The sequence below is a fragment of the Amia ocellicauda genome, chromosome 7 (assembly GCF_036373705.1).
Source record: "Amia ocellicauda isolate fAmiCal2 chromosome 7, fAmiCal2.hap1, whole genome shotgun sequence".
Taxonomy (NCBI): Eukaryota; Metazoa; Chordata; class Actinopteri; order Amiiformes; family Amiidae; genus Amia; species Amia ocellicauda.
The window spans coordinates 6,756,048-6,779,333 of NC_089856.1; the positions used below are offsets into that span (position 1 = coordinate 6,756,048).

Below are 23,286 nucleotides of genomic sequence, written 5' to 3' on the forward strand. Positions count from 1 at the left end.
GAATACCAACATACACACAAAAAAAATAAGCATACGTTTGCAGTAAACATGTCCTTATTGCAGAAAAAAGTAATCCAAGTGACTGCATTTGCTTCAGTGTATGTTTCTATTATATACCTATAACTAAACAGTTCACACTCACAGCAATGTGACAGGAGCACTGACCCAGCTCACATCATAACAGTCCTTTCCTGCTTTGCAACTAGTAGCCTTTAAACATTCCCCTAGTAACTGTCATCACCTCCAAACCAAACTCAACTGGAAGAAGGTGTGATGAAAACCACACTTCTGTCACTTTTATCACTTACATACCAGCCAAACTTTAATTTTCATTTTATGGATGTGAATGAAGTGCGGCGATCACTGTATCCACTGTATCCTGTATCATCACACTGGCACTAATCCCTCTCTTGCCATCAGTGATATATTTTTGCTGGTGTAGCTCACAACTATTGCAGCTGCTAAGTACCATTCACAAAGTATATTAATTCTAATTAATTAATCTTTTTGCGACATACAACTATTTCAAATGCCTTCTGGAAATCTGTAATTAATGTACTGCTATCCATTGCTGCTGTTGCTTTCCCAAAGATGTTTAAATAAGATAGCTTGTCTGGGTCAATATGTACAAACTGTTGTGTATATAAAAAGTTATAGTTGCACAGTACAGGCATTGTATCCATTGGATGGCTGCCTGTTATATTTAGAACCATGGCAAAAAGCAAGGACTGTGTGTCTCCTAATCAGCATTGTTGGTGATGTCTATGGGTTCCAGACTTCAGGCAGTCATTGAGTGCAAAGGATTTGCAACCAAGTATTGAAACTCACAATTTAATTCTTGATTATGTTAGTTTGTCCAATTACTTTTAAGCCCCTAAAATTGGTGGACCACATATAAAAATGGGTGGAATTCCTACACTGTTCACCCAATTTGGATGTATCTACACTCAAATTAAAGATGAACATCTACACTTAAAACACATCTTGATTGTTTCCTTTCAAATCCATTGTGGTGGCGTACAGAGCCAAAATGATGATAATGCAAAAATGTATGGACCTAACTGTATTTGTATTATAATTAATCATAATGACTGCTTTATTGAAAAATACATGTATATATTTACACAATTTAAAATAAGAAACCTGTTATGTTTTTGATATAATAATATGTCTGTTCAAAGCTTTCTGTAAAAAATAAATGTAATTTAATGATAAAAGCAAAACAAATAATTATATATAAAAAACATCTAACATCTAATGTACCTACATCTAACCATGTGCATAGAAATGTATTTTATGACCCTGCTAAAAATGTTACTTTTTGACCGTGTTGTCAAATATGTGAATTTAAAGTGGGACAATTTACATTTGTAGACTTCCAGAGACAACAATGTAAGTTGTTGTTTAAATGTTGTAAGAACCAAATTAGAATATTGTTACAACAGAAGCTTATTTCTGCAACCATTAATTTACATGACAATGTGACTATTATTTATATTTATTTGATTTATTTGAAAAACTTAATACAAGTTGTTCCGTCACTGTCAAATAAATTTTGTACAGAAGTAATGAGATGCAGAGAAACAATCTCCACTTCCTCAGCCTTTAATTTCTAGGGACAAAGGCACTTCAGAAGTCATCTTTGTGCTAGTAGCATACCCCCGAAGCTGAGAGTATGACTAGAACTTGTTGCCCATGTCAGGCCTCTTTCCTGCATTATCCAAACTGAATTGTCCTTACGAAGTTCTAATATCATCACAGAGAAACTACTGATTGTGTGGTCTGGGAGATCAGCATGGTTTGTGATCTGGCGTATTCCATCCACCATGAGCCAGATGTCCGTCTGTCCTTTACGACCGGTTGTGGCTGAGTAAACAAACTGATAGATTCCAGAGACAGGACAGGTGAATTTTCCTGTCTCAGGGCTATAGGCATTACCAATGTTCAGCAGCACCTGACTGTACTTGACAGGGTCCACTCTTCCTTCCACTATGTCTGGGAACGAGCTGTAGAAATACACTTGTGTAGAATCTAGGAGAAAAGAAGAATTAATAAAACAGTGTTAACATATTTGCTGTCTTTTTCAAACAAATTTTACAGTATTCTTATTATTTGTCTTTTTTATCAGATTTTGGTCCCCTCAGTTTGTATGTGGGGGATATTGTGAAATGGGTGGGATAGTTTCTGTATCTTAGCAACTGCTTAATTGCAAACTGTCAGTGAACTTTCTACCTTTTATTACTTCTGCTTTTGTTCCACTTGCTGTTGCTGTTTCATAAGGAAACTTTTATATGATCACCATATAAGGAATGTATTTGAATCAAGCTTTTGTAACTTACTATCTATATAAACTGACTGGCTGTTGTTGATTCTCTCCCTGCAATTGCATGAATAAACTGCTTTGACCAAAGCAAACAACCCTCAGAGTGAAGACTCATTTTCTATGTCATTCTCTATAGATAACACAAGAGACATCCATGCAAGTCTTTGATACCCATGGACAAACAGACTGCACTACATGTATCATATTTTGTATTTCCCTATTAAACATATAAACCACCACATCCATCTATTTTCAAAACCACTTATCTTGGTGAGGGTTGCAGGGAACTGATCCCAGCAGGCATAGGACGCCAGCCCATCACAGGGCCACACACACACAGCAATTTAAACAGACCAATTAACCTAACCTGCATGTCTTTGAGCAGTGGGAGGAAACTGGAGTGCCCGGACAAAACCCATGCATACATGGGGAGAACATGCAAACTGCAAGTCCCAAGCCAGGACTTGAAGCAATGAGGCAGTAGCACTAACCACTGTGCCACCATGCCACCATGCCACCCATAAACCACCACACTATCAATGTAATTGCTAAAAAACAGAAATTAATAATGGTTACAACATTAAAATAGTTTAGTAACTTACAGTTTATTAAGCAGGAAAGCATAATTTACCAGGGAAGCAAAATAAAGCATTGTCACAGGCCCATGGCAAGCTATGGCACCCCAACCCAGGCCTCTTGCAGACCTATGTTTCTCAGTCCCAGGGCTGTCCCCCACTGTAGAGTGTGAGAGCCCTCTCTACGAGTTCACAATATCCATACTGATGGCAGTTGTTTCAGAACTGATATCTAGTCAGAGGTCATGACCATGTCTCCTGCCCATGTTTCCTGCAGGAGCTGTTGGGTGGAGGGGGAAGTCCCCATCAACACTTGCAGTCTACCTGGCAGCTATATCAGTTTGCAGCATAAGAATTGACGTCGAGTTCACTTCCTGGCAGAACAGTTTTTAAATGGGTATGGCAACTTTACCCCTTCATCAAGACTGGCCTTCTCTCATTGAGCCTTGATTTAGTGCTTGGCACATTTTGTAGGCACTTTCTGAGGCTCCCTTTAGGCCACTTCACTCTCTGTGCATTCCTCCTGTATTGTTTTCGCAAGTGAACCTCTCTGTGACCAAATCATGCCTTTCTGCTTAAAGTCATCACTTTCCACATCAACAGGCCTTTGGAGTTCATAACTGTCCATCCTCCTCTCTTCTCTTCAGAAGGGGAATGCCATTTACATTTGCTTTGCAGTTTAATCAAAAGGACGAGGGAGGAGGGTGTTTTACGGGGGGTTACCAGGGGGCATTGACCATCCACAGTGAAGCTGGTGCAAACCCAGTTTGATTATTGATTGCTTTGATAAACAATGAATATGCTAAATAATGTGTTCAACATTTAGGGTAAATTGCAAGTGCACTAACTGGGGATGATCCCATGGCTAGTATGCAGCTCCATATTAACTCTGAAAGTTAATGCAAATTGTGAAAGTCTGTGACTTGTGAACGCACCCATAGAAAACACTAGTATGAATTATTGTATGAATTAATGTTGTTTGTTTTTCCTTTTTGATATAATTCTGGATTCAAAATATCTATAAATAATAATAATAATAATATCTTCAGTACTACATCTGAATAATTTCCCTGCTTTTATTGCTGTTTGTTATAGACATAACGGTTTTAGATAGCTAGAAACTGTCAAACAAAAAAAGAAAGAAAGAAGGCTGGTAAGTTCATTTTTAAAGCATTCTACTATAATGAATGGCCATGCTGCGATAGTTAAAATATATATATACAGCTTTGCTCATATTCATAATTGCATTGAATAATAATGCTGAATAATAAAGCTGAGCTGCAGTGCTGTCACTTTTAGTAGAGAAAATAGGTACCAATAATAGCCTGTAATCTTTCCGTTTAGTATTATTTGACATAGTAAATAATTGCATCCATGATTTGTTTATAAGAGTATGATTTTTATTTTCAGTTTTGAATAATCAGTTGAAAGTAAGCATTATATCTGCATTCCTTACTATATATGTGAACCCATGTATTCACTTTGTAGAGGGCTGCTCACTGTATTTGTTGCAAGTAACTTGTTCTTATACTCCAAAATATAATGATAGGTTGTGAATACAACCCCGGTTATCTGAAAAAGGAAGCACTGCCCAAGGGGGAGTTACAGCCCATTCTACTGCCAATGTCTGTCTAAGGAAATTGCATGACTATGCTTGATTTTATACATGTCAGCAATTGGTGTTGCTGAAATAGCCGAATCCTCTAATTAGAAAGGGTGTCCACATACTTATGACTACTTATGTAGTGTATAAATAGATATTTAGTGTCCAATTGATGTTGGACCAAGATGAGAATCCCATCTTTCATATGCAATTGGAACCTAGATGATATAACTAAGTTAACCCATGGCTTTAGTTACAGTTAATTTGTTTGACACAAATTTAAAAAACACATTACCAGACTATGGAGATTAGTCACATTGTTTTGCAGGGAAAAGGGAAGGAATGTAGCAGGTAATATGACAAATAATATAATATAACATTTTAAATGAACTAATATGTAATACTATATGATTACTTTATTCTCAAGGAATGAATAATGACCAATATATATTACGTTTTATAAGTAATGACCTGAAGACTGAATATAGTATAGTATATAGTAAAGTAGGTTCCTCAAATAACAGCTTCTGAATCGTATCAAGACAGCAATTGCTTACTTTTCTGTTTGACCAGTTCTGTCATCGTTTGCACTGAAACAGAAATTATAAACATGTTGTAATCAATTAATATGAGAACTAATGCAATGATGATTTAGCAAAACAAAACATATCTTTAAATCTATATCATATATTTGTGTGTGTATGTATGAGTCTGTGTTGGTGTTTTTTTTATGATTCAGATCAGTTTAATTTCCCTTCTGTGATTCATATATTGAAGTTTCACAATGAAAAACATTATTCTGCATAGTTTGAGAATCAAATTAATCCATGTATTTCACAGGGCTGATGAGGTTTTCTGTCCATGTATTATTATTATTATTTTTATTTTTTGTATATATATATTTTTTTAACAAACACCCTTATCCATAAAAAAATATATGGAATATTTTTTTACCTTTTTCCTCTGTAAAATGTTGTAGTTTAGCAAAGTTTTCAGAATCTAAAAAAAGAAGAAGTAATGACTTTTAAACAATCTGTACTAACTATATCTCAACCAGAGTGCAAAATATGTTGAGTTTAACAATCAACCACCACATGCTCAACAAAAACATGCACCCCAGGCTGAGGCTGAGTGGTTTCTGTATTTTTGAGAGCTATGTGTCCTTAGTCACTCACTTTAGTCATTCTGTGCAGATTCTGTGCCACAGAGTGATGCCTAGTAGTTCTATAGTTTAAATAGGAAGCCTGCTTAGTTACAACATGTACCCAGAGTTATCAATAAACAGGGGTGAGACTAAAGAGTTGAAAAGACAACAACTGCAGTGGGTGCATGTTGGATTTAAATAAAGGCTTTTTTGCAATCATTGTAGGACATTAAGTATTCAATCTAAATTAAAGGTTTTATTTATGTTGCTACTGAATAGAATACTTAGTATCTACTGGGGGTTCATTTATGTAATTTGTATATGAATACATACCAAATCTGTTATTTATGATTATTGTGCTATTTGTTTTTAGCACAGCTTAAAAGAAAACTTTGATGACAATCTTTTGTCGGTGACCTTATTGTTTGTGATTAAAAACTTGTAATGAAGAGTGCATAACAAATCTTCGGCTTCATTTATAAAATGTTTTTAAAACGAACAGTAAACCTCCACACACAACATAACTGAAAGCACATGTTTGTAATACTTTAAAACAACAAAAACAAGAACATTTAAACTGATTCATTAATATACAGTTGTTTAAAATATGCATTTAAATCTAAAATGTCTACTTCAAATGCTCATTTTAAAGTCTGGATTTTAATCATAACACTTAAGAAAACAATTTGCAATGTAATTTGCACATTGTTCTTTTAAACCTTTATTTTATTCACTTTGTGTTGTATATTTATTAATATTTGTTAATACTACCTTTATTTTGTATTTGTGTAGTAACTAGTTCTACTGTTTGATTGAATAATATAATGATTGGTTGCGAATGCTACCCTGGTTATCTGAAAAAGGAAGCCCAAGGGGGAGGGGTTTCCACCTCAGTAGGAGCCCTATCGAAAACGTCACTCTATCAAAGATGCCATTGGCCCCTGTGCAAATCACTCAGAACAGGTCCCTTCCCACTTCCCATTCTATAAAATGTGACGTCTGCGCAGGTTCGTCCTCTTTTGCCGGGAGCTAGGTCCCATCACATCCAACCTGTAGAATTGACTGAGTTCAGTGGCTAAAATGGGGCTTGGGAAAGTGCGTCCAGCACTACATCAAGTCACCATGTTGGCAGTGAAGGGGTGCGAGGAGGAAACTGCACAGCCAGGAAATGTCGTGTCAATCCAGACACGACATATACACCGCCAGATACACTTTGAGCGTGGACGGGGACTTGCCCTGGTCTAACAGCTCCTGTAGAAATTGCAACATGACCTGATGGGGCAATTAATTGGGTCTTGACCGCCGTCTTGGCACCAGGTGAGAGTAAACCCTAGGTACCAGGAAGTGCAACGATTAGAAGTGGGTCCACTTGGCAAATTGCTTGCTTCTCCAGGAGAGCGGAGATTTCGACGCAAACTACCACACGATGCAACGGCTCACTCACTCACGTCCACACCGCGCCTCAGAATGGTTGCTGGGACTTGTATGGGTGGGCCAGAGACTGCTGGAATGACACAGGGCTGAAGCACATGCCATGCCGGACCGCTGGGGGTCAGGACGTAAGGCCTGGCACCAGGCTGCCATGGGGGGCGCCTGCCTGCCGGTTCAAAGATTGGGAGGGGGGCAGGACTGCTGCCTGGGCTGCTGCCTGGGAGCTGAGGTCGGAAGACATCAAGCTCCTGAAGGTTGCCTGCGATGCTGGGCCGAGGGTGTAACAGGGTAGACCCTGGCTAGTTGCAGGGACTGTTCCCTGTCCTGGGGAGTGTGCGTCAGCATCTCCTCAGTGGAGGGGCTGAAAGTAAAACCCAGTGATATGGGTGCATCTATGAGGTGGGTCCTGTCCATGACAGGCACACGTCTTGCCTGTGACAGCCAGAGCTGGCAGCGCACCACCAAAATGGCTGCCAAGGAGCATGCATTTGCCCTTACACCATGACACATCACATTGATCAGCAGGTCGGCCACCGCCACTATCTCTCTGATAGGGGGCGGGGCCTGTGATGCACTGACTAGGTCCGGGGCCCTCAGTCAGCTGGGCCAGGTAAAGGGCTACCAGGCTTTCAGTGTTATGCAGTTGAGCCGCTTGTGCTTCAGCCTAGTAGGCCCTCCGGAGCAGGGTCTCGTCACGCAACATTGCCTGTCAGGATAGGCCAAGTCACTTGACTCTGCGGACAGCAGGGTTTAAGAGGCTCTCAGGTCCTCCAGGAGGTCCGTCAGCAGCAGGAGGGCCTGGGTGGGCTGCTGCGGCCGGTGCTCCCTCTCAAACCTGGTGCCTGGGGGGGTGGGGTCAGAGGGCCAGGGGATCTGCAAGCAGTCCACGGCCCTCTGGATTATCGGCCAAAACTCCCACTCCTGACTTACAGGAGCAGGGGGAGTGTTGTCACTCAATGGAGTAGGGGGGGACCTATTCCCCCTCCATGAGTTCCACCACCGACTTCAAGCCTGCGTGCGGGCTGAGTAATAGGCAGTCCTCCTCCCAGATTACCTGTCTGCTGCCCTTGGACAGGGCAGAGAGGCTCCCCTCAGTGTCAAGTGGCACATGGGCTGGCGGTGGAGTATCGAGGTGTGGGAGGGTTAGGGCCAGGGCTGCTGTTTGTGCTACCTGCGGGAGGCACGGCTGTCTCCGACGCTGCGTGTCTGGAGGAGGGGACGGAGGGGCTCGGGGAGAGCTGGAGGTCCAGAGCCACCGAACCCTTACCATCACTCGCTGGAGTGGACCCAGAAGTCATGGTCAATTTGCGCCTTCTGTCGGTGTCCAGACAGACAGGGCAGAGGACTTCAACCACTCCAGGCAAGCAAGGTGCGTCAGCCGCAAGCGGCACAATGGCTGGGGTGAAAGGAGCTCATTGCTGAGCGCATACACACGTGACCAGGGAACTGTTGGCCACCATGGGACACGAGGTCTGGGGGGCCAAGAGTAGTAGCCACCAGTCGAAGTGGATGGTGGAGCACAGCAGAGCCCGATCCCAGCAAGCTAAGAGAGTCAGATCTCCTACAGCCAGTCACTGGCTGTAGTGCGGGCACAAGCCGGCAGATGAGCACCTCTCACAGACGAGATCCCGGGCAGCCAGGGCTTAGATTTTACTGCCACTGCTAGCACTCCTGCTGTGGAGGAAAAAGCCCTTCGGACAAAAAACTAACATAGCAAGCAATTGGATAATATATGGCACTATATTAACACAATTATTATTTTTAAATGTACTATTTTTGTACCGAAACTGAAACCGAAAGCACAGCCGGAGCTCCGATATGCGAACGGACAGGATCGAAATTAGCTATAAATATAACTGATAAGACACACAATAGAGACAGAGATGTAGCAAAACCGTGGTGAACAACACTATCATTAAAGCCAGCAAGCCAAAATACCTAGTATTTAAGGTCTAATGCAACACACAGACACAGAAAGCTCACATTTGTGGATGCAGTGAAATGGCAAAAGAGGACGAACCTGCGCTGATGTCACGTTTTATAGAACAGGAAGTGGGAAAGGACCTGTTCTGAGTGACGTTTTAAATCGGGTTCCTACAGAAATGCGCAGAAACCCCTCCCCCTTGGGCAGTGCTTCTGACTTGAAAGATAACTGAAGAGTCCTACTTTTTCCAAATATCTTAACAAAGCCACGTCCAACACTCCGCCCCCACAATTCTTCAACAGTATATAGATATAATAAATCTGTCACCGTCAGAGCCCTACACATGAGGTGATGAAGAGGTACTTTTCACAGATAAGCAAGTCACACAGCACTGTAGCTCTCAACTGTGTAACTTATTTTGATAAGAGCATTTTAGCTCTGAGCTGAAGCACTGATCTAAAGAAGACCTCTCCCCCCAAAGTTATCAGATTTCCTTGGCTCATCAGCGTGTGAACTGGTTTACATCAAAGTGGCAGTCTTGGGAGGATGGCACCGAGAATTGGCCAAATAGCTTGGAATCCCTGCTGTGAGATGTCTGGGGAAGGGGGCCTGTAGGTAATAAAAACTCTTTGAAATGGACGAGAGCTGAAATCCCGACACAGAGCTACGAACCCGGGCCAACCGGCGTTTCCAAAAGATGGCATGGATTGACATCAGTCATAAATCAAGCCCCCCTCCAATAGGACACTGGGGGCTGAAACCGAAATCCAATCTCACAAACTCAAGAACCAATCATCTATTGATCTGAGAGGCATATAAAGAACAGCGCTCGGTCTCTCTCTCTCTCTCTCTCTCTCTCTCTCTCTCTCTCTCTCTCTCTCTCTCTCTCTCTCTCTCTCTCTCTCTCTCACCTGAACCAGTAACTCACTGCCACAGCTCAACCTGTAGCTCTGTTGCCAGAACCGGAACCATAAATCAACCAATCAACCCTGCTTGTGAAACCCTAACTTCCAGGTGCATCGACTGAGTGGAAGTTCTTGGACAAAGTCGAACCGGACTGCCGTGTGTTGTTATCTGAGCCCGAAGCCAGAGAAGCCTCTCTGCGACGAAGTTCAGATAAGTTTAACAGTTTGGAGTTTATCATTCATGACATTTGAGAAAACAATTAGAAATGTTAATCTGTGATTCATAACTCTAGAATGTGTAATATCATTTAGTTTTGCTTAAATATAAATGTGTGTTGCATTAAACTGTTTTGTTGACAATTTTAGAAATAAAACCTGTCAACGCCGAGAAATATCTTCTCATTCCTGTTTAACTGTTTAGTCTGAAATTGACACATGTTAATAGACATTAGATTATTGGTGGCCCTGCCTATCCTTAATCATTGAATAATAATCAGTTAAGGGAAATTGTGGTAACAAGTAATGATAGGATCTTTCTCGGCACCTAACCGTAAATGAGACTGATATATAAATAACGAGAAGTTACCTGATATAAATACTAACCTGCTTAGTTATTTGATGTCCAACTAACATCAAGACTCAACTTCGTCTTACTAACCGGTATTGTAGTCAATGTGTTTATAACCTTTATTGTTTAACGATTTGTGTGTTATCATATGTGATCCCATGGTCTTTGATTTGTTCACGGAAATGATTTGTCTTTGATTTGTTGATCTAGAGTTGAATTTTAATTAGTTTTTCCCTTTTGTATAATTAGTGTAGTGCTACATTTAGTCTTTGTTTTTAATACATTTGACAATTTATATCTTTGGAATTGGTGTCTATGTCCAATTATTACGGAAATTGAGTTATACAAGATTCCAGGATTCGTGATACCTTACGTGTACCTTACGCTACAACTGTCACACCTTTTGAGACAGATCTATGTGTTAACCGGAAATGGGACCACCTTTATAGCAAGTCAACCACAAGGGTGAAATTCACTAAAAATATTTTTCTGACACAACCTGGTTGTGACTCTGTAGAACAGGACTTGTTCTTCAATATGTGTGAAGTCACTCAGGACCAATACATATTATTTGTGAGAATTACCTGCATTTATAGAACTTATAATCAAATTATCTGAGAAGCAGCTGGTTCATCAGTTTCTATGAATAGTATTTGTTTTACCATTATGCTTCAAGATGTTCAGCTCCTCTCTTAGGTGTTGGATTTCATCTGATAATATGGTGCCTGTAAAGAGAATAAATGTAAAATACTACACATATCTGTGAGAATTACCTTTAAATAATTTAATTACATTAAAAAAATCCTTTTAATAATAGAAAAAAATACACTTTAACAGTAACTGATTTCTTTTATAGTACAATCTCTTAAATAACATATATAGTATTAAACTTAACACGTTTTGTTAATCTTTTGTAACTGAAATTGTTATTTAAATTAATTTGTGTTTCTACTAATTATATATAGACTTGCCAATACAAAATAGTAAATTGTAATTGTATCTAAGCTTATAGTTCGTTTTCTATTATTAAATCGCCATATTTCGCCAAAATAATGTCAATATAAAAAATATATATTATTATTATTACCTTGGCACATTTGTGTATAAAAGGCACCATATTAGCAATGGGATATCACCTTCTGCAAATACTTACATTTCAAATAACCCAAGAACAATAGAATCCCCAATGTTATGAAGTAGGTCATCAAGATAATGCAGGAAAGGCCAATCTGTTGGGTCTTAGAGACTGATTTCACTTTTGCATCAGGATCTCAATAAAAAAAAAAAGAATGAAAACACCCAAATACTGCTAGATAATGAATGATAGAGACTAGATTGCTTTCCTGTTGCAAGTTGCCAGATAAAAAGAAAGAAATGTAATGTGGACAAAAATCACATAGAAGTATATTTACTTGAAGGCATTTCAAGAAAATTTGCTTTTGTTAGTTTAAACCTTAAGTAATTTTCATTTTATCAATTAACTTTTAGTGGCATAATGCATTTTAATTAGAATTCTATGATTATTCTATTTTGTATTCATTATTATATAAGTGTGTTTTCTAACAAAATTGGCTGATGTTTTTCCCTCTAGAGTCAGTTTATATGTGAAGTGAACTATGTTTTATTTAGAAATGAAGTAATTTCCTGATTATGGCCGATATGGATCATTTTCTGAATTCATGTTTTAAGCTAAGAGTAACGTATACTTGTGAGATAAACATACATGTATATTTTCTTTTAATTAATATGAATTGTGCTAAACTCATACAAAGACTAGTTTAATTTTTAATTACACCTACCAGGAGAATTTTAGTTCAATTCAATACACTGCCATCAACTGAATAAATTAGCAATAGCACAGTAATTTAATGTCACACATATTTAATGATTTGTGCTAGACTATAACTCTGCACTGCCACCTTTGCCTTCCTGTAAAGGGTTAATCACAGCACACAGCCTTACACTATTCTGTAAATTGTGCTGAATTTCCAGGTGTGGTTTTCTGCTTGAGAGGAACAGATTTGTTCACATTTGGTAAAACATTTCAGCAGAATGTAGGTCCTGGTTAAAATAAAGGCCATAGAAATGTATAGGGTGAATATCAAGAACCCATGCCAATGGTGGGAAGTGGGTAATTCACGCCTATCACAAAACTGTGTCATTTGTAGATCATACTACAAACACAGCAAAGACGTTGAATTGTTACTGTTTATAAATTCAAATAAATTCAAACCAGATGAGAACTCGTTATCTGTGGATCTCAGTTTCTTTGAAACCTTTCAGAGCTATAAAACATCAGATGGGTGTAAATAGATGTGGGTATTCAAAACTCTACTGCTAAGATTGGGTTTTAAAGGACAGGAAATATCATATGTTCATATCCTGCTCTTTAATCAATTAAGTCTTACAGGTTAACTGTCTTGATTGAAAATGTAAATATTAACCAACATACTAGATTTCCTCATTAGTAGTAACATTATGTAGCATGTGTATGCTTTATGGCTGTCACTGAAGTAGTCTTACTCGGTCCATAAAACTAAATGTTCTCCTTAATTTAATGAAGAATGGCTCCACCCTCAGCTCAACTTAAGTCTTTAATAATTTGGCTGAATGATAACTTCTTCAAAATATAAGCACAATACAAAGTACAAAAATTCAATGCTGTTCAAGTCATAAAACATGTCAAATTCCAATGTACATAATACAGTGCAATTCAAAGCATGATACATTTTACAAATTCCAAATTACACAAGTGTATACAATATATGAGGTCTTACATCCTGCCTGGACTACTGCAACTCCCTCCTGGCCGGCCTGCCTCCAACTACTACCCGCCGCTCCAGCTCATCCAGAACCCTGCGGCTCGTCTGATATTCTCTCTGCCCCGATTCGCACACGCTACTCCACTGCTCCACTCCCTCAACTGGCTCCCGATAGCAGCACGCATTCAGTTCAAGACATTGACCCTCACCTACCGCTGTCTCAACTACATTGCACCAAGCTACCTTCACACCCTCGTCTCCCCATACATCCCCTAAAGACCACTGCAGTCTTCCAGTGCCAGAAGACTAACTCTGCCTCCTCTCCACTACCCTTCCTCCAGAGCCGCTCCTTCTCATCCCTGGCCCCTAAGTGGTGGAACGACCTTCCCACTGAAGTCAAAACAGCAGAGTCCTTCACCTCCTTCCGGTGCTTACGCAAAACACATCTTTCCAGATAGTACTTGTAATTTAGTCATTTACTCTCCTGTAAGATAGCACTTTACAATGCTTTATCATACTACTTGCCTTGCATTACTAGTACTCTTATTATTTTGATTTTCCCTATGCTCACTTTCCTTTGGCCCTAGACTGTAACCTAACATCTTGTCTGCACTCAGCTTTTACAATCCAGGTTGTAAAACCTCATATATTGTATACACTTGTGTAAATTGGAATTTGCACTTTGTATTACGCTTATCTAATAATAATAATAATAATAATAATAATAATAATAATAATAATAATAATAATAATAATAATAATAATATTGGGTCCATGGGTGGTCTGGCTATCGGGAAGTGCAGGAGAAGCCCCATTGAGCTGGTCTGTTTGGACCTGTGTGGGCCACTGGTCTACGTTTGCTTTATTATTATTATTATTATTATTATTATTATTATTATTATTATTATTATTATTATTATTATTATTATTTTCCCCATTACATGCTGAGAATTAACCTGGCAGTCTCGCTCAGCACTCATAGTGTGTGTAGATCAAATTGTTGACAATGATGCTGCTATGTAAAAACAAGAGACAGTTGCCGATTTTTTTAAACTGACAAAGTACAAACACGTCTACACACGACACCCCAGATTACTGTTTGCACAATTAAGAGAAGTGTTTGTTTCCCACCTTGTACACCCGAAGTCACACCCTTTTAACAGGTGCACTAAGTAACAACCATACAAATCAAGAACAAATCCTGCCAACAGCATTCACACACACACACACACACAATACATTAATTCTAATTACAAAGTTATCTCCTTGTTGGTCTTGTCAAACATTGCTAAAAAATACTGTTAAGTTAAATAGAAGCACTGTAATCTGATAAATGTACATGTTCATAAGCTTGTTAATCATATTACATGATTTTCAGAACATGTGGCCTTTCAGTATAAAAAAATATGAGAATTACACCATCAGTCTTTTAAATAACTAATACTTTCAATTCATCCCAGGCTGAAAACATTTCAAAGAGGAATTTTAAACTGCACCTGTAGAGATACACCCTATTTATTTACCCTTTGCCTGTGCCTGTATATTTGTATTTTCCTCTTTGATATGGCAACTTGTTTCATCTTCTGGGATATCTTCATAATCATTGTCATCTTCATCTTCATCATTATCATCAGCAGCAGCAGGAGCTGAAATAAGACAACAACAACAACAACAACAACAACAACAATAATAATAATAATAATAATAATAATAATAATAATAATAATAATAATAATAATAATAATGTATAATATATTTGGGGGGTATTATATACAAGTGCTCTGTATTATTTCACCTATCTAGATCAGGCTGTCCCTACAAACTGCATGACCAAGCAAGAAGGAGACTGATTAGACTCAAGCCCCATTCACAATGAAATGCCAGAAAATTGCAGGCAACATTTGCCTGCTTTTTTCCTGTTGCACCCCATTCACACTACTTTGAATGATGGAAAATTGCCGGCAAGGATCCATTCACACATAAAACAGAGATTGCCGGTGTTCTGACAAACTGAGCTTCCCAATCAGGATGAGCTGCCCGGTAGTCTGAATAATACTGGCTACTGGTTTGAATGAGTTTCCCCAACTGTAAACATTACGAAGCTCATCCTGTCAGACAGAAAGGACCTGTCAGAATGGGCTACCAGCTGTTTTGCAACACTATTACTGTATTTTAACCCTTAAAAACAGAGGTAGCTCATCCTGTCAGACAGAAGGGACCTATCAGAATAGGCTACCCTTTGTTTTTCAACACTCATACTGTATTTTAACCCTTCAAACCCTAGGTAGCTCATCATGTCATCTATGTGTACATAGCAAATTAGTCACTATGAAATAACAAGGTCAAAATAATTTTAACTGTAAATAATTATTACCAGTAGATTTAGGGGTGTGTTCAGTACTCCTGCATACTTTCACTAGGCAGCTCATTCTGACAAGTAGCTCAGTTTGTCAGAACACCTGTGGTATAAATTTTTATTAGGTTAGCATACATATTTTTATTAAAATATATCAGCATAACAGCAGTACCAGAGTTGAGCATTCACTGTTGCCACATTCAGATACAGCCTAGAAATGCATGTGCAATAATGCACTCACCACAGATTTAATGTATATCTAATGTATGCATTTTGTAACCGAGGTTTGGACAAATCATGGCTTCAATAATTCATGCATCTCTCTCTATATATATGGACTTTGGAAATGTCCTGCACTGCATGACCAGTATCTGAACATGACTGCCCTCTTGTCTTCCAGCAACAGCCTCCTCTGAGGGTCCAACGAGGCACCTCATCCCCCACCATGGAAGTCTGATGAGGCACAACCCATCCCAGAAGCACCTCACCACGGAGGGTCATCGGGGCATCCACACCCAAGGCTTGACGAGCCATCGCAACCCAAAGCCTGTTGATGGTCCAAACACTCCACCCCCGATGGCCAGCGAGAGGCCTCCTCCAGAGGGAAGAGCACAGCCAGCAGCACCGATAAAGAACTTTCTGATCTCCTTGCTGCTGTAATAACTATACTGCCTGGAGGGGAGGCAACCATTAGGCCTAGGCCCTAAGCCATGGACCCCCAGAGATTCATTTTCTCCTACATGCCATCCATAGGAGTTTTTTGTTTTTCTCTCCTCCGTGCCTAAATGGTTTATTTACTTAAATGTTCACTCACTTTATTCTAGATCATGTAAAATGTTTACAGGTCTATATTTGATTTTATTGTATTTATGTTTTTTATTTTGCTATACGTTTGTTGTATGTTTACCAGTCTTTAAAGCACTCTGTGGCTATCCTGCGAAGGGCGCCATACAAATAAAAATTGATTGATTGATTGATTGATTGATTGATTGATTGATTAAGGGGGGGGCACAGTGCCATGGCACTTTTGAAAAAACAAATGTGGACAGAGCTCCCCGCTCAGGATTCGACATTTCAGACACTCAGAGCACCACAAAACTGTTACTACTGCTAGGCCAATCAGGTACATCTGTTGAAAGAAGCGTCTTAACACTGTACTTTATTCGCAGGGTTATGTCACTTGTAATGTGCTTACATTACAAGTTATATGCAGTGTGCTAAAACTATTTAAAACATATTTGCCCTCCACTATGACAGAAGAAAGACTTTATGTGCTCTCGCACCGGTACATAAGGACCTCAAGCTAATGTATATTGATCACAACAGGAGACTTGCATTCACATAGAAACTCCCAATGAACCGTTGCGTCTTAGTTTTAGTTGCTAGTTTCTTCCAATGATAAATATAACCACTATTTACTATTTATGTAAATAAATACATTCATGTTGTGATGTTGTGTCTTAGCTGGGAAGTGGGCGCTGAATAAAATATTTACATTGATTCACCCTACACACCATTGATCCACCTGCTGATAGATAACATATAAGAGTGTCTGCTAATAATAATAATTACACTAGCAATAGCTTTCATTAATGGCGGCTTCGGTTTTTATTATTATTTTATTATTTTTTCTTCCACTCATATTTGTAACCACTACGAAGTATATGCTTGTAGTGTTGTCTCAACGGGGAGATTAATGTTGTGGATTCACAGCACGGAGTGCCAGATCTCTGTGTTTATATTGACCCATCGTTGCTTCTTGCAGGGCTGTCTTGCTCTTCCACCTCCGGTTTCTCTTCAATTTCAAGCACTGTGATTGTCTCACGGTGCCTCTCATGTTGCCCTCCCATCTCGGAAGTCAAGCCAGCAAAATACATCTCCTCCCAGTTCGCAGCTCCTCATATTTTAGATTTAATTCAGCAAGGAGCTGAGCTGTGAGATTCCCTCCTGCGACTCTTCCACAGCTTTTCACGTTTGCTTCTTGCAGACATTTTTCATTTAATCCTGCCCCCAGAGTCAAACTAATACTTTAAATAGTAAATTAATAGGTCAATGCATTTGTTAATTTACTAGTAATCATAAGTAATTAGTTTCCACATACTTCCTGATTGACTGACTACTTTCGGTTTTGTCTGCACTCTGTGTTTTCATTCACGAACAGTGAGCATATCCTTGTGCCTGCCCAATCACAGCTGATGAAATAAGAACATAAGAAAGTTTACAAACTTGATGAGGCCATTTGACCCATCGTGCTCATTTGGTGTCCATTAATAACTAAGTGATCCAAGGATCCTATCCAGTCTATTGTTGAATGTCCCCAAATGTTCAGCTTCAACCACATCACTGGGGAGTTTGTTCAGATTGTGGCAACTCTGTGTGAAGAATGCCTTGAAGCCCAATTTCCATTTGGGTCCCCAGGTCTGTGTGTCCCTGCAGCTCCTCTGGTTTGATGTGGTCAATGCCTTTCATGATTTTGAAGACTTGAATCAAGTCCCCATGTAGTCTCATCTATTCCAGAGTGAAAAGGTTCAGTTCCCTCAGTCTCTCCGAGTAGGACTTTCCCTTCAGACATGGAATAAGTCTGGTTGCTCTTCTCTGAACTGCCTCTAGAGCAACAATTTATTTCTTGAAGTGTGGTGCCAAGAATTGTACACAGTATCCAGATGAGGTCTAACTAGCGCATTCTACAGTCTTAACATTACTTACCTTGTTTTAAATTCTACACTTTTGACAATATACCCTAGCATTTTGTTTGCCTTTTTTATTGCTTCCCCACATTGTTTGGATGGGGAGAGTGAGGAGTTCACATAAACTCCTAGGTCTTTCTCATGCGTTACTTCACCTAGTTCTATTCCTCCCATAGTGTAATAGTGTAGTGGACATTTGTGGTACCTGCATGTAATACCTTGCACTTGCACTTGCAATTTAATCTGCTATTTGTCAGCCCACACCTAAAGATGGGGTAAAATAATAGTAATAGAGGGGACTACAGGACGCTCAGGGATCAATGTAGACTCTACTAAATGTCTGATGCTATATCTGGTTACTGAGTCTCCCATGGCAGACTGCCAGCAATAACATGGCAACCACAAGGAGGAAGTGCACAGAGAACCACAGGACTGATAGAGTTGTCTGACTATGGGTAAAGAATGCTTCAGTCTTAAGTGGAAAAAGGAACTTGTTCTATAAAGAGGGTAAATGGGAACAGAACAAGTTCTATGAAATATTGTATATCAATAAGAAATGCCTTACATGGAGTTTTCCTTAAAGTGTATGTGTGCTCAAAGGTCTGCAGCTAAAGAGGAACTGAAAGATGGTATACACTATAATTATATATATGTGTCTGGCCTCGTGTATCGTCAACATGAGTCAAGTCTCCCTAAACTGTCTATACCCAGCAACAGAGGTGGAGCCGACCCTCTGGACATCTAAAACTGCCATCTGTGCCTCTTCAGGAGTGGACAGAAGTCCGTCATGTCACATATATTTATGTATAACTATGCCTGACTGTGGAATGTAACTTTTGAGAAACTACACTGAGACCGCCTCTGTGTGAGATTCTCTCAAGTTAACTTGTGTACGAATAAACTTCTCTGATCAACGCACTCTACCTTTCCAGTTATTGAAGGGAAACACCTGGCTATGCGGTATAGCTGCCATTTCTTCAACACCTGAATATTATCTAAGTCCCTTTCAATAACCTGTGCTGCTGAGATTGTATCTGCTGAGCCATCTATATTTGTATCATCTGCAAATTTGACAGGTTTGCTAACTATCCCAGAGTCCAGATCATTAATATAGATTAGAAAAAGCAAAGGCCCTAGTACTGATTCCTGTGGAACTCCACTAACAACCTCACTCTAGTTATAAACAACTCCTCTTATCCACATCCTATACATTTCCTATACATCAACCAGTTCATAATCCATCTACTTATATTACCCTGAATGCCTACAGCTTCCAATGTTATCATCAGTCATTGGTTTGGAACCTTATCAAAAGCTTTCTTAAAATCTGAGTATATCATATCATATGCTTTCACATGATCTACAGCTGCAGTTGCATGTTAAAAAAAATCTAATAAATTACTAAGACATGAACTGCCTCATATCCACCCATGTTGACTATCTCCAAGAATATGATTTTCATTAGTTGCTGCTCTATACTTTTGTCTAATCAATTTTTCCAACACAAGTGATGCAGGTGAGACTGATTGGTCTGTAATTTCCTGGCTCAGTTTTGTCTCCTTTCTTGTGGATTGGTATGACATTTGCAGTTGTCCAGTCAGTTGGCACATCCCCTGTTCTAAGTGTCATTTGGAATATTTGAGTTAGCAGCCTATAAATAATTTACCCCATATTTCCAACATTACTTAAAGAAATACCATCTGGCCCAGGTGATTTGTTCGTTTTTAATTCTGCTAGTCCCTTTAGTACCTCCTCCTCATTTATCCTGATCTGTCTTAGAGTTTGACTGGACTGATTGTTAACCTGTGGCATGTTATCTGTTTTCTCTTTTGTAAACACCTCTGTAAAATACTAATTTAGAACATTTGCCACATCTTGTTCGTTTTCTAAGATATTCAATTTTTTGAATGTAGCCATTTCACTTCCTCCTTATATGCATACAGCCCCCCAGCAACTGGGTTAACACCAAGCACATTGTTTAGATTTAAGTGCATAATCCTATTATGTTATGTCGATCTGAAAATTTTAATTTGATCATTCTTGAAACCTGAGGGAAATTGTCAGTGTCTGTTTATGGTAGCTATTTACACTCACCTAAAGGATTATTAGGAACACCTATTCAATTTCTCATTAATGCAATTATCTAATCAACCAATCACATGGCAGTTGCTTCAATGCATTTAGGGGTGTGGTCCTGGTCAAGACAATCTCCTGAACTCCAAACTGAATGTCTGAATGGGAAAGAAAGGTGATTTAAGCAATTGTGAGCGTGGCATGGTTGTTGGTGCCAGACGGGCCGGTCTGAGTATTTCACAATCTGCTCAGTTACTGGGATTTTCACGCACAACCATTTCTAGGGTTTACAAAGAATGGTGTGAAAAGGGAAAAACATCCAGTATGCGGCAGTCCTGTGGGCGAAAATGCCTTGTTGATGCTAGAGGTCAGAGGAGAATGGGCCGACTGATTCAAGCTGATAGAAGAGTAACTTTGACTGAAATAACCACTCGTTACAACCGAGGTATGCAGCAAAGCATTTGTGAAGCCACAACACGTACAACCTTGAGGCATATGGGCTACAACAGCAGAAGACCCCACCGGGTACCACTCATCTCCACTACAAATAGGAAAAAGAGGCTACAATTTGCACAAGCTCACCAAAATTGGACAGTTGAAGACTGGAAAAATGTTGCCTGGTCTGATGAGTCTCGATTTCTGTTGAGACATTCAGATGGTAGAGTCAGAATTTGGCGTAAACAGAATGAGAACATGGATCCATCATGCCTTGTTACCACTGTGCAGGCTGGTGGTGGTGGTGTAATGGTGTGGGGGATGTTTTCTTGGCACACTTTAGGCCCCTTAGTGCCAATTGGGCATCGTTTAAATGCCACGGCCTACCTGAGCATTGTTTCTGACCATGTCCATCCCTTTATGACCACCATGTACCCATCCTCTGATGGCTACTTCCAGCAGGATAATGCACCATGTCACAAAGGTCGAATCATTTCAAATTGGTTTCTTGAACATGACAATAAGTTCACTGTACTAAACTGGCCCCCGCAGTCACCAGATCTCAACCCAATAGAGCATCTTTGGGATGTGGTGGAACGGGAGCTTCGTGCCCTGGATGTGCATCCCACAAATCTCCATCAACTGCAAGATGCTATCCTATCAATATGGGCCAACATTTCTAAAGAATGCTTTCAGCACCTTGTTGAATCAATGCCACAGTAGAATTAAGGCAGTTCTGAAGGCAAAAGGGGGTCAAACACAGTATTAGTATGGTGTTCCTAATAATCCTTTAGGTGAGTGTATATTCCTTCCTTGCTTTATTGTCTCAGTCACTAAAAGTTGATTTTTTATTAATGGAATCACAAAGTTATAAATTGTATGCATTATACATAATATACATGAACATTTTGTAATTATTTTTAATGATGATTAAATCTAAAAAGTGCTGTAAATATATATTTCTTAGATTAATTGGTCAAATTAAAGTTGACAAAGGATTATACAGTGACATTTGATTTAATTTACAAATTCTGAAAGCAAAATAAAAATAACACAAATGTAAATATAACTTACTAAAATTAAGGTGAAGCTGAAAATCTGCTTGTGAAATAAGAATCATAGTTTATTTTTGTTGAAGATATTGAGTTGAAGATGAGTTTTGTTTTTCCAGATTTGCATGTACTGTACAGAAGTACAGAAAACACTCGTGTTATATATATATATATATATATATATATATATATATATATATATATATATATATATATATATATATATATATATATATATATATATATATATATAACACGAGTGTTTTTTTGTGGGTTTCATTTTAATAATTAAGTGTTTTGTTATAAGAAGACTGCAGATGTGAATCAGGTAAAATGAATGAAGCATGCTTGGTTATAAATATGGATATAAAGCACAACTATAATAAAGCAACTTTTGATCTGCCTTGATCGAACAAATTATATTTGATGAGAATGCAGAATTTCTCAACACAAGTGTGCTATCGTAGTAAAGTTATAAATGAATCACATTTGTTCATCAAAAAACTATCTTGCCTAAATTGGTGCTATTGCACCAGTATATGTTAAAAATCCAATATTTGTTTTGTTTATTGCACTCAATCATTTTATTGCAGCATGTGCAGCTTATAATAATAATAATAGTAATAATATAGAAATCTAATAATATTTAAAAACACAACTGTGCTAGCGTAGTACATTTATAAAACAATTAACCAGTATAATAGGGTAAAAATCCTATATTTGTTATGTTATTGAACTAAATAATTGTATTGCAGCATATACAGCTTATAATCATAATCATAATAATAATAATATTTACCTTGCTTTGATTCTTGCTGGATTTTAGTGTGGTAGGAGACATTTCCATAAAACTCACTCTGCATGGTGCACATTCTGAACCTGTATGTGCATTTGAGTATGGCAAGGCTATGAAAGATAGTTCTCAGTTCTGTAATTATATATATATAAATATAAACCCATACTTCCTGATTGCAACATGAGCAAGATACTTGAAATACATTTATAAAAATTAAACTGCTTAGGGCCCTCAAAAGGCTAGAAATGGCCCTGCCCACATAACCTTACTAGCCACTCTGTTGAGCTTTTTTATTTGTTAGTGTAATGTTAAAGGTAGTCGATGCCCTCCTCATGCAGACTTCTCGACTTGAGGGGGATAGACTGACAGGCAGAGACAGTGGAGGTAGACAGGGAAGTGAGGGACTTTGTAGCATGAATTATTATGCATTTCAGGCAGCTCATTGTCTCATTCCCTGTAAGGGGGGGTTTGATGGTCTGGACCTAGTCCCATTCACTCTGTCAAGAGAGTAAGCCAAATCAAAAATCAGTGTTGTTAAACTACTGAACTTCAGGAAATCATGGGAACAGCATGCTCTGCCATAGTGATTCACCCTCCCAGCCCCCCAAGTTTTATTTTATTTTAATTCTTCATAGATCTCCTTGCAGGTACC

The 23,286-nt window shown here is 38.9% G+C and overlaps 1 protein-coding gene across 2 annotated transcripts; it reads right to left on the reverse strand.

Moving 5' to 3' along the window:
* Positions 1–1,486: 1,486 nt before the first annotated feature.
* Positions 1,487–22,728, reverse strand: LOC136752631 (multimerin-1). Of its 2 annotated transcripts, XM_066708118.1 has the most exons (7): positions 22,638–22,728; positions 14,759–14,881; positions 11,627–11,743; positions 11,136–11,198; positions 5,456–5,500; positions 5,059–5,091; positions 1,487–2,031 (listed from the first exon to the last, which is right to left on the reverse strand). In XM_066708118.1, exons 1-7 carry the CDS (start codon positions 22,708–22,710, stop codon positions 1,637–1,639), a joined length of 849 nt encoding a protein of 282 aa, XP_066564215.1. In that variant the 5' UTR covers positions 22,711–22,728; the 3' UTR covers positions 1,487–1,636. The 2 variants fall into 2 exon arrangements, with proteins under 2 accessions (XP_066564215.1, XP_066564216.1); XM_066708119.1 differs by lacking the exons at positions 5,059–5,091; positions 5,456–5,500.
* Between the last annotated feature and the right edge of the window lie 558 nt (positions 22,729–23,286).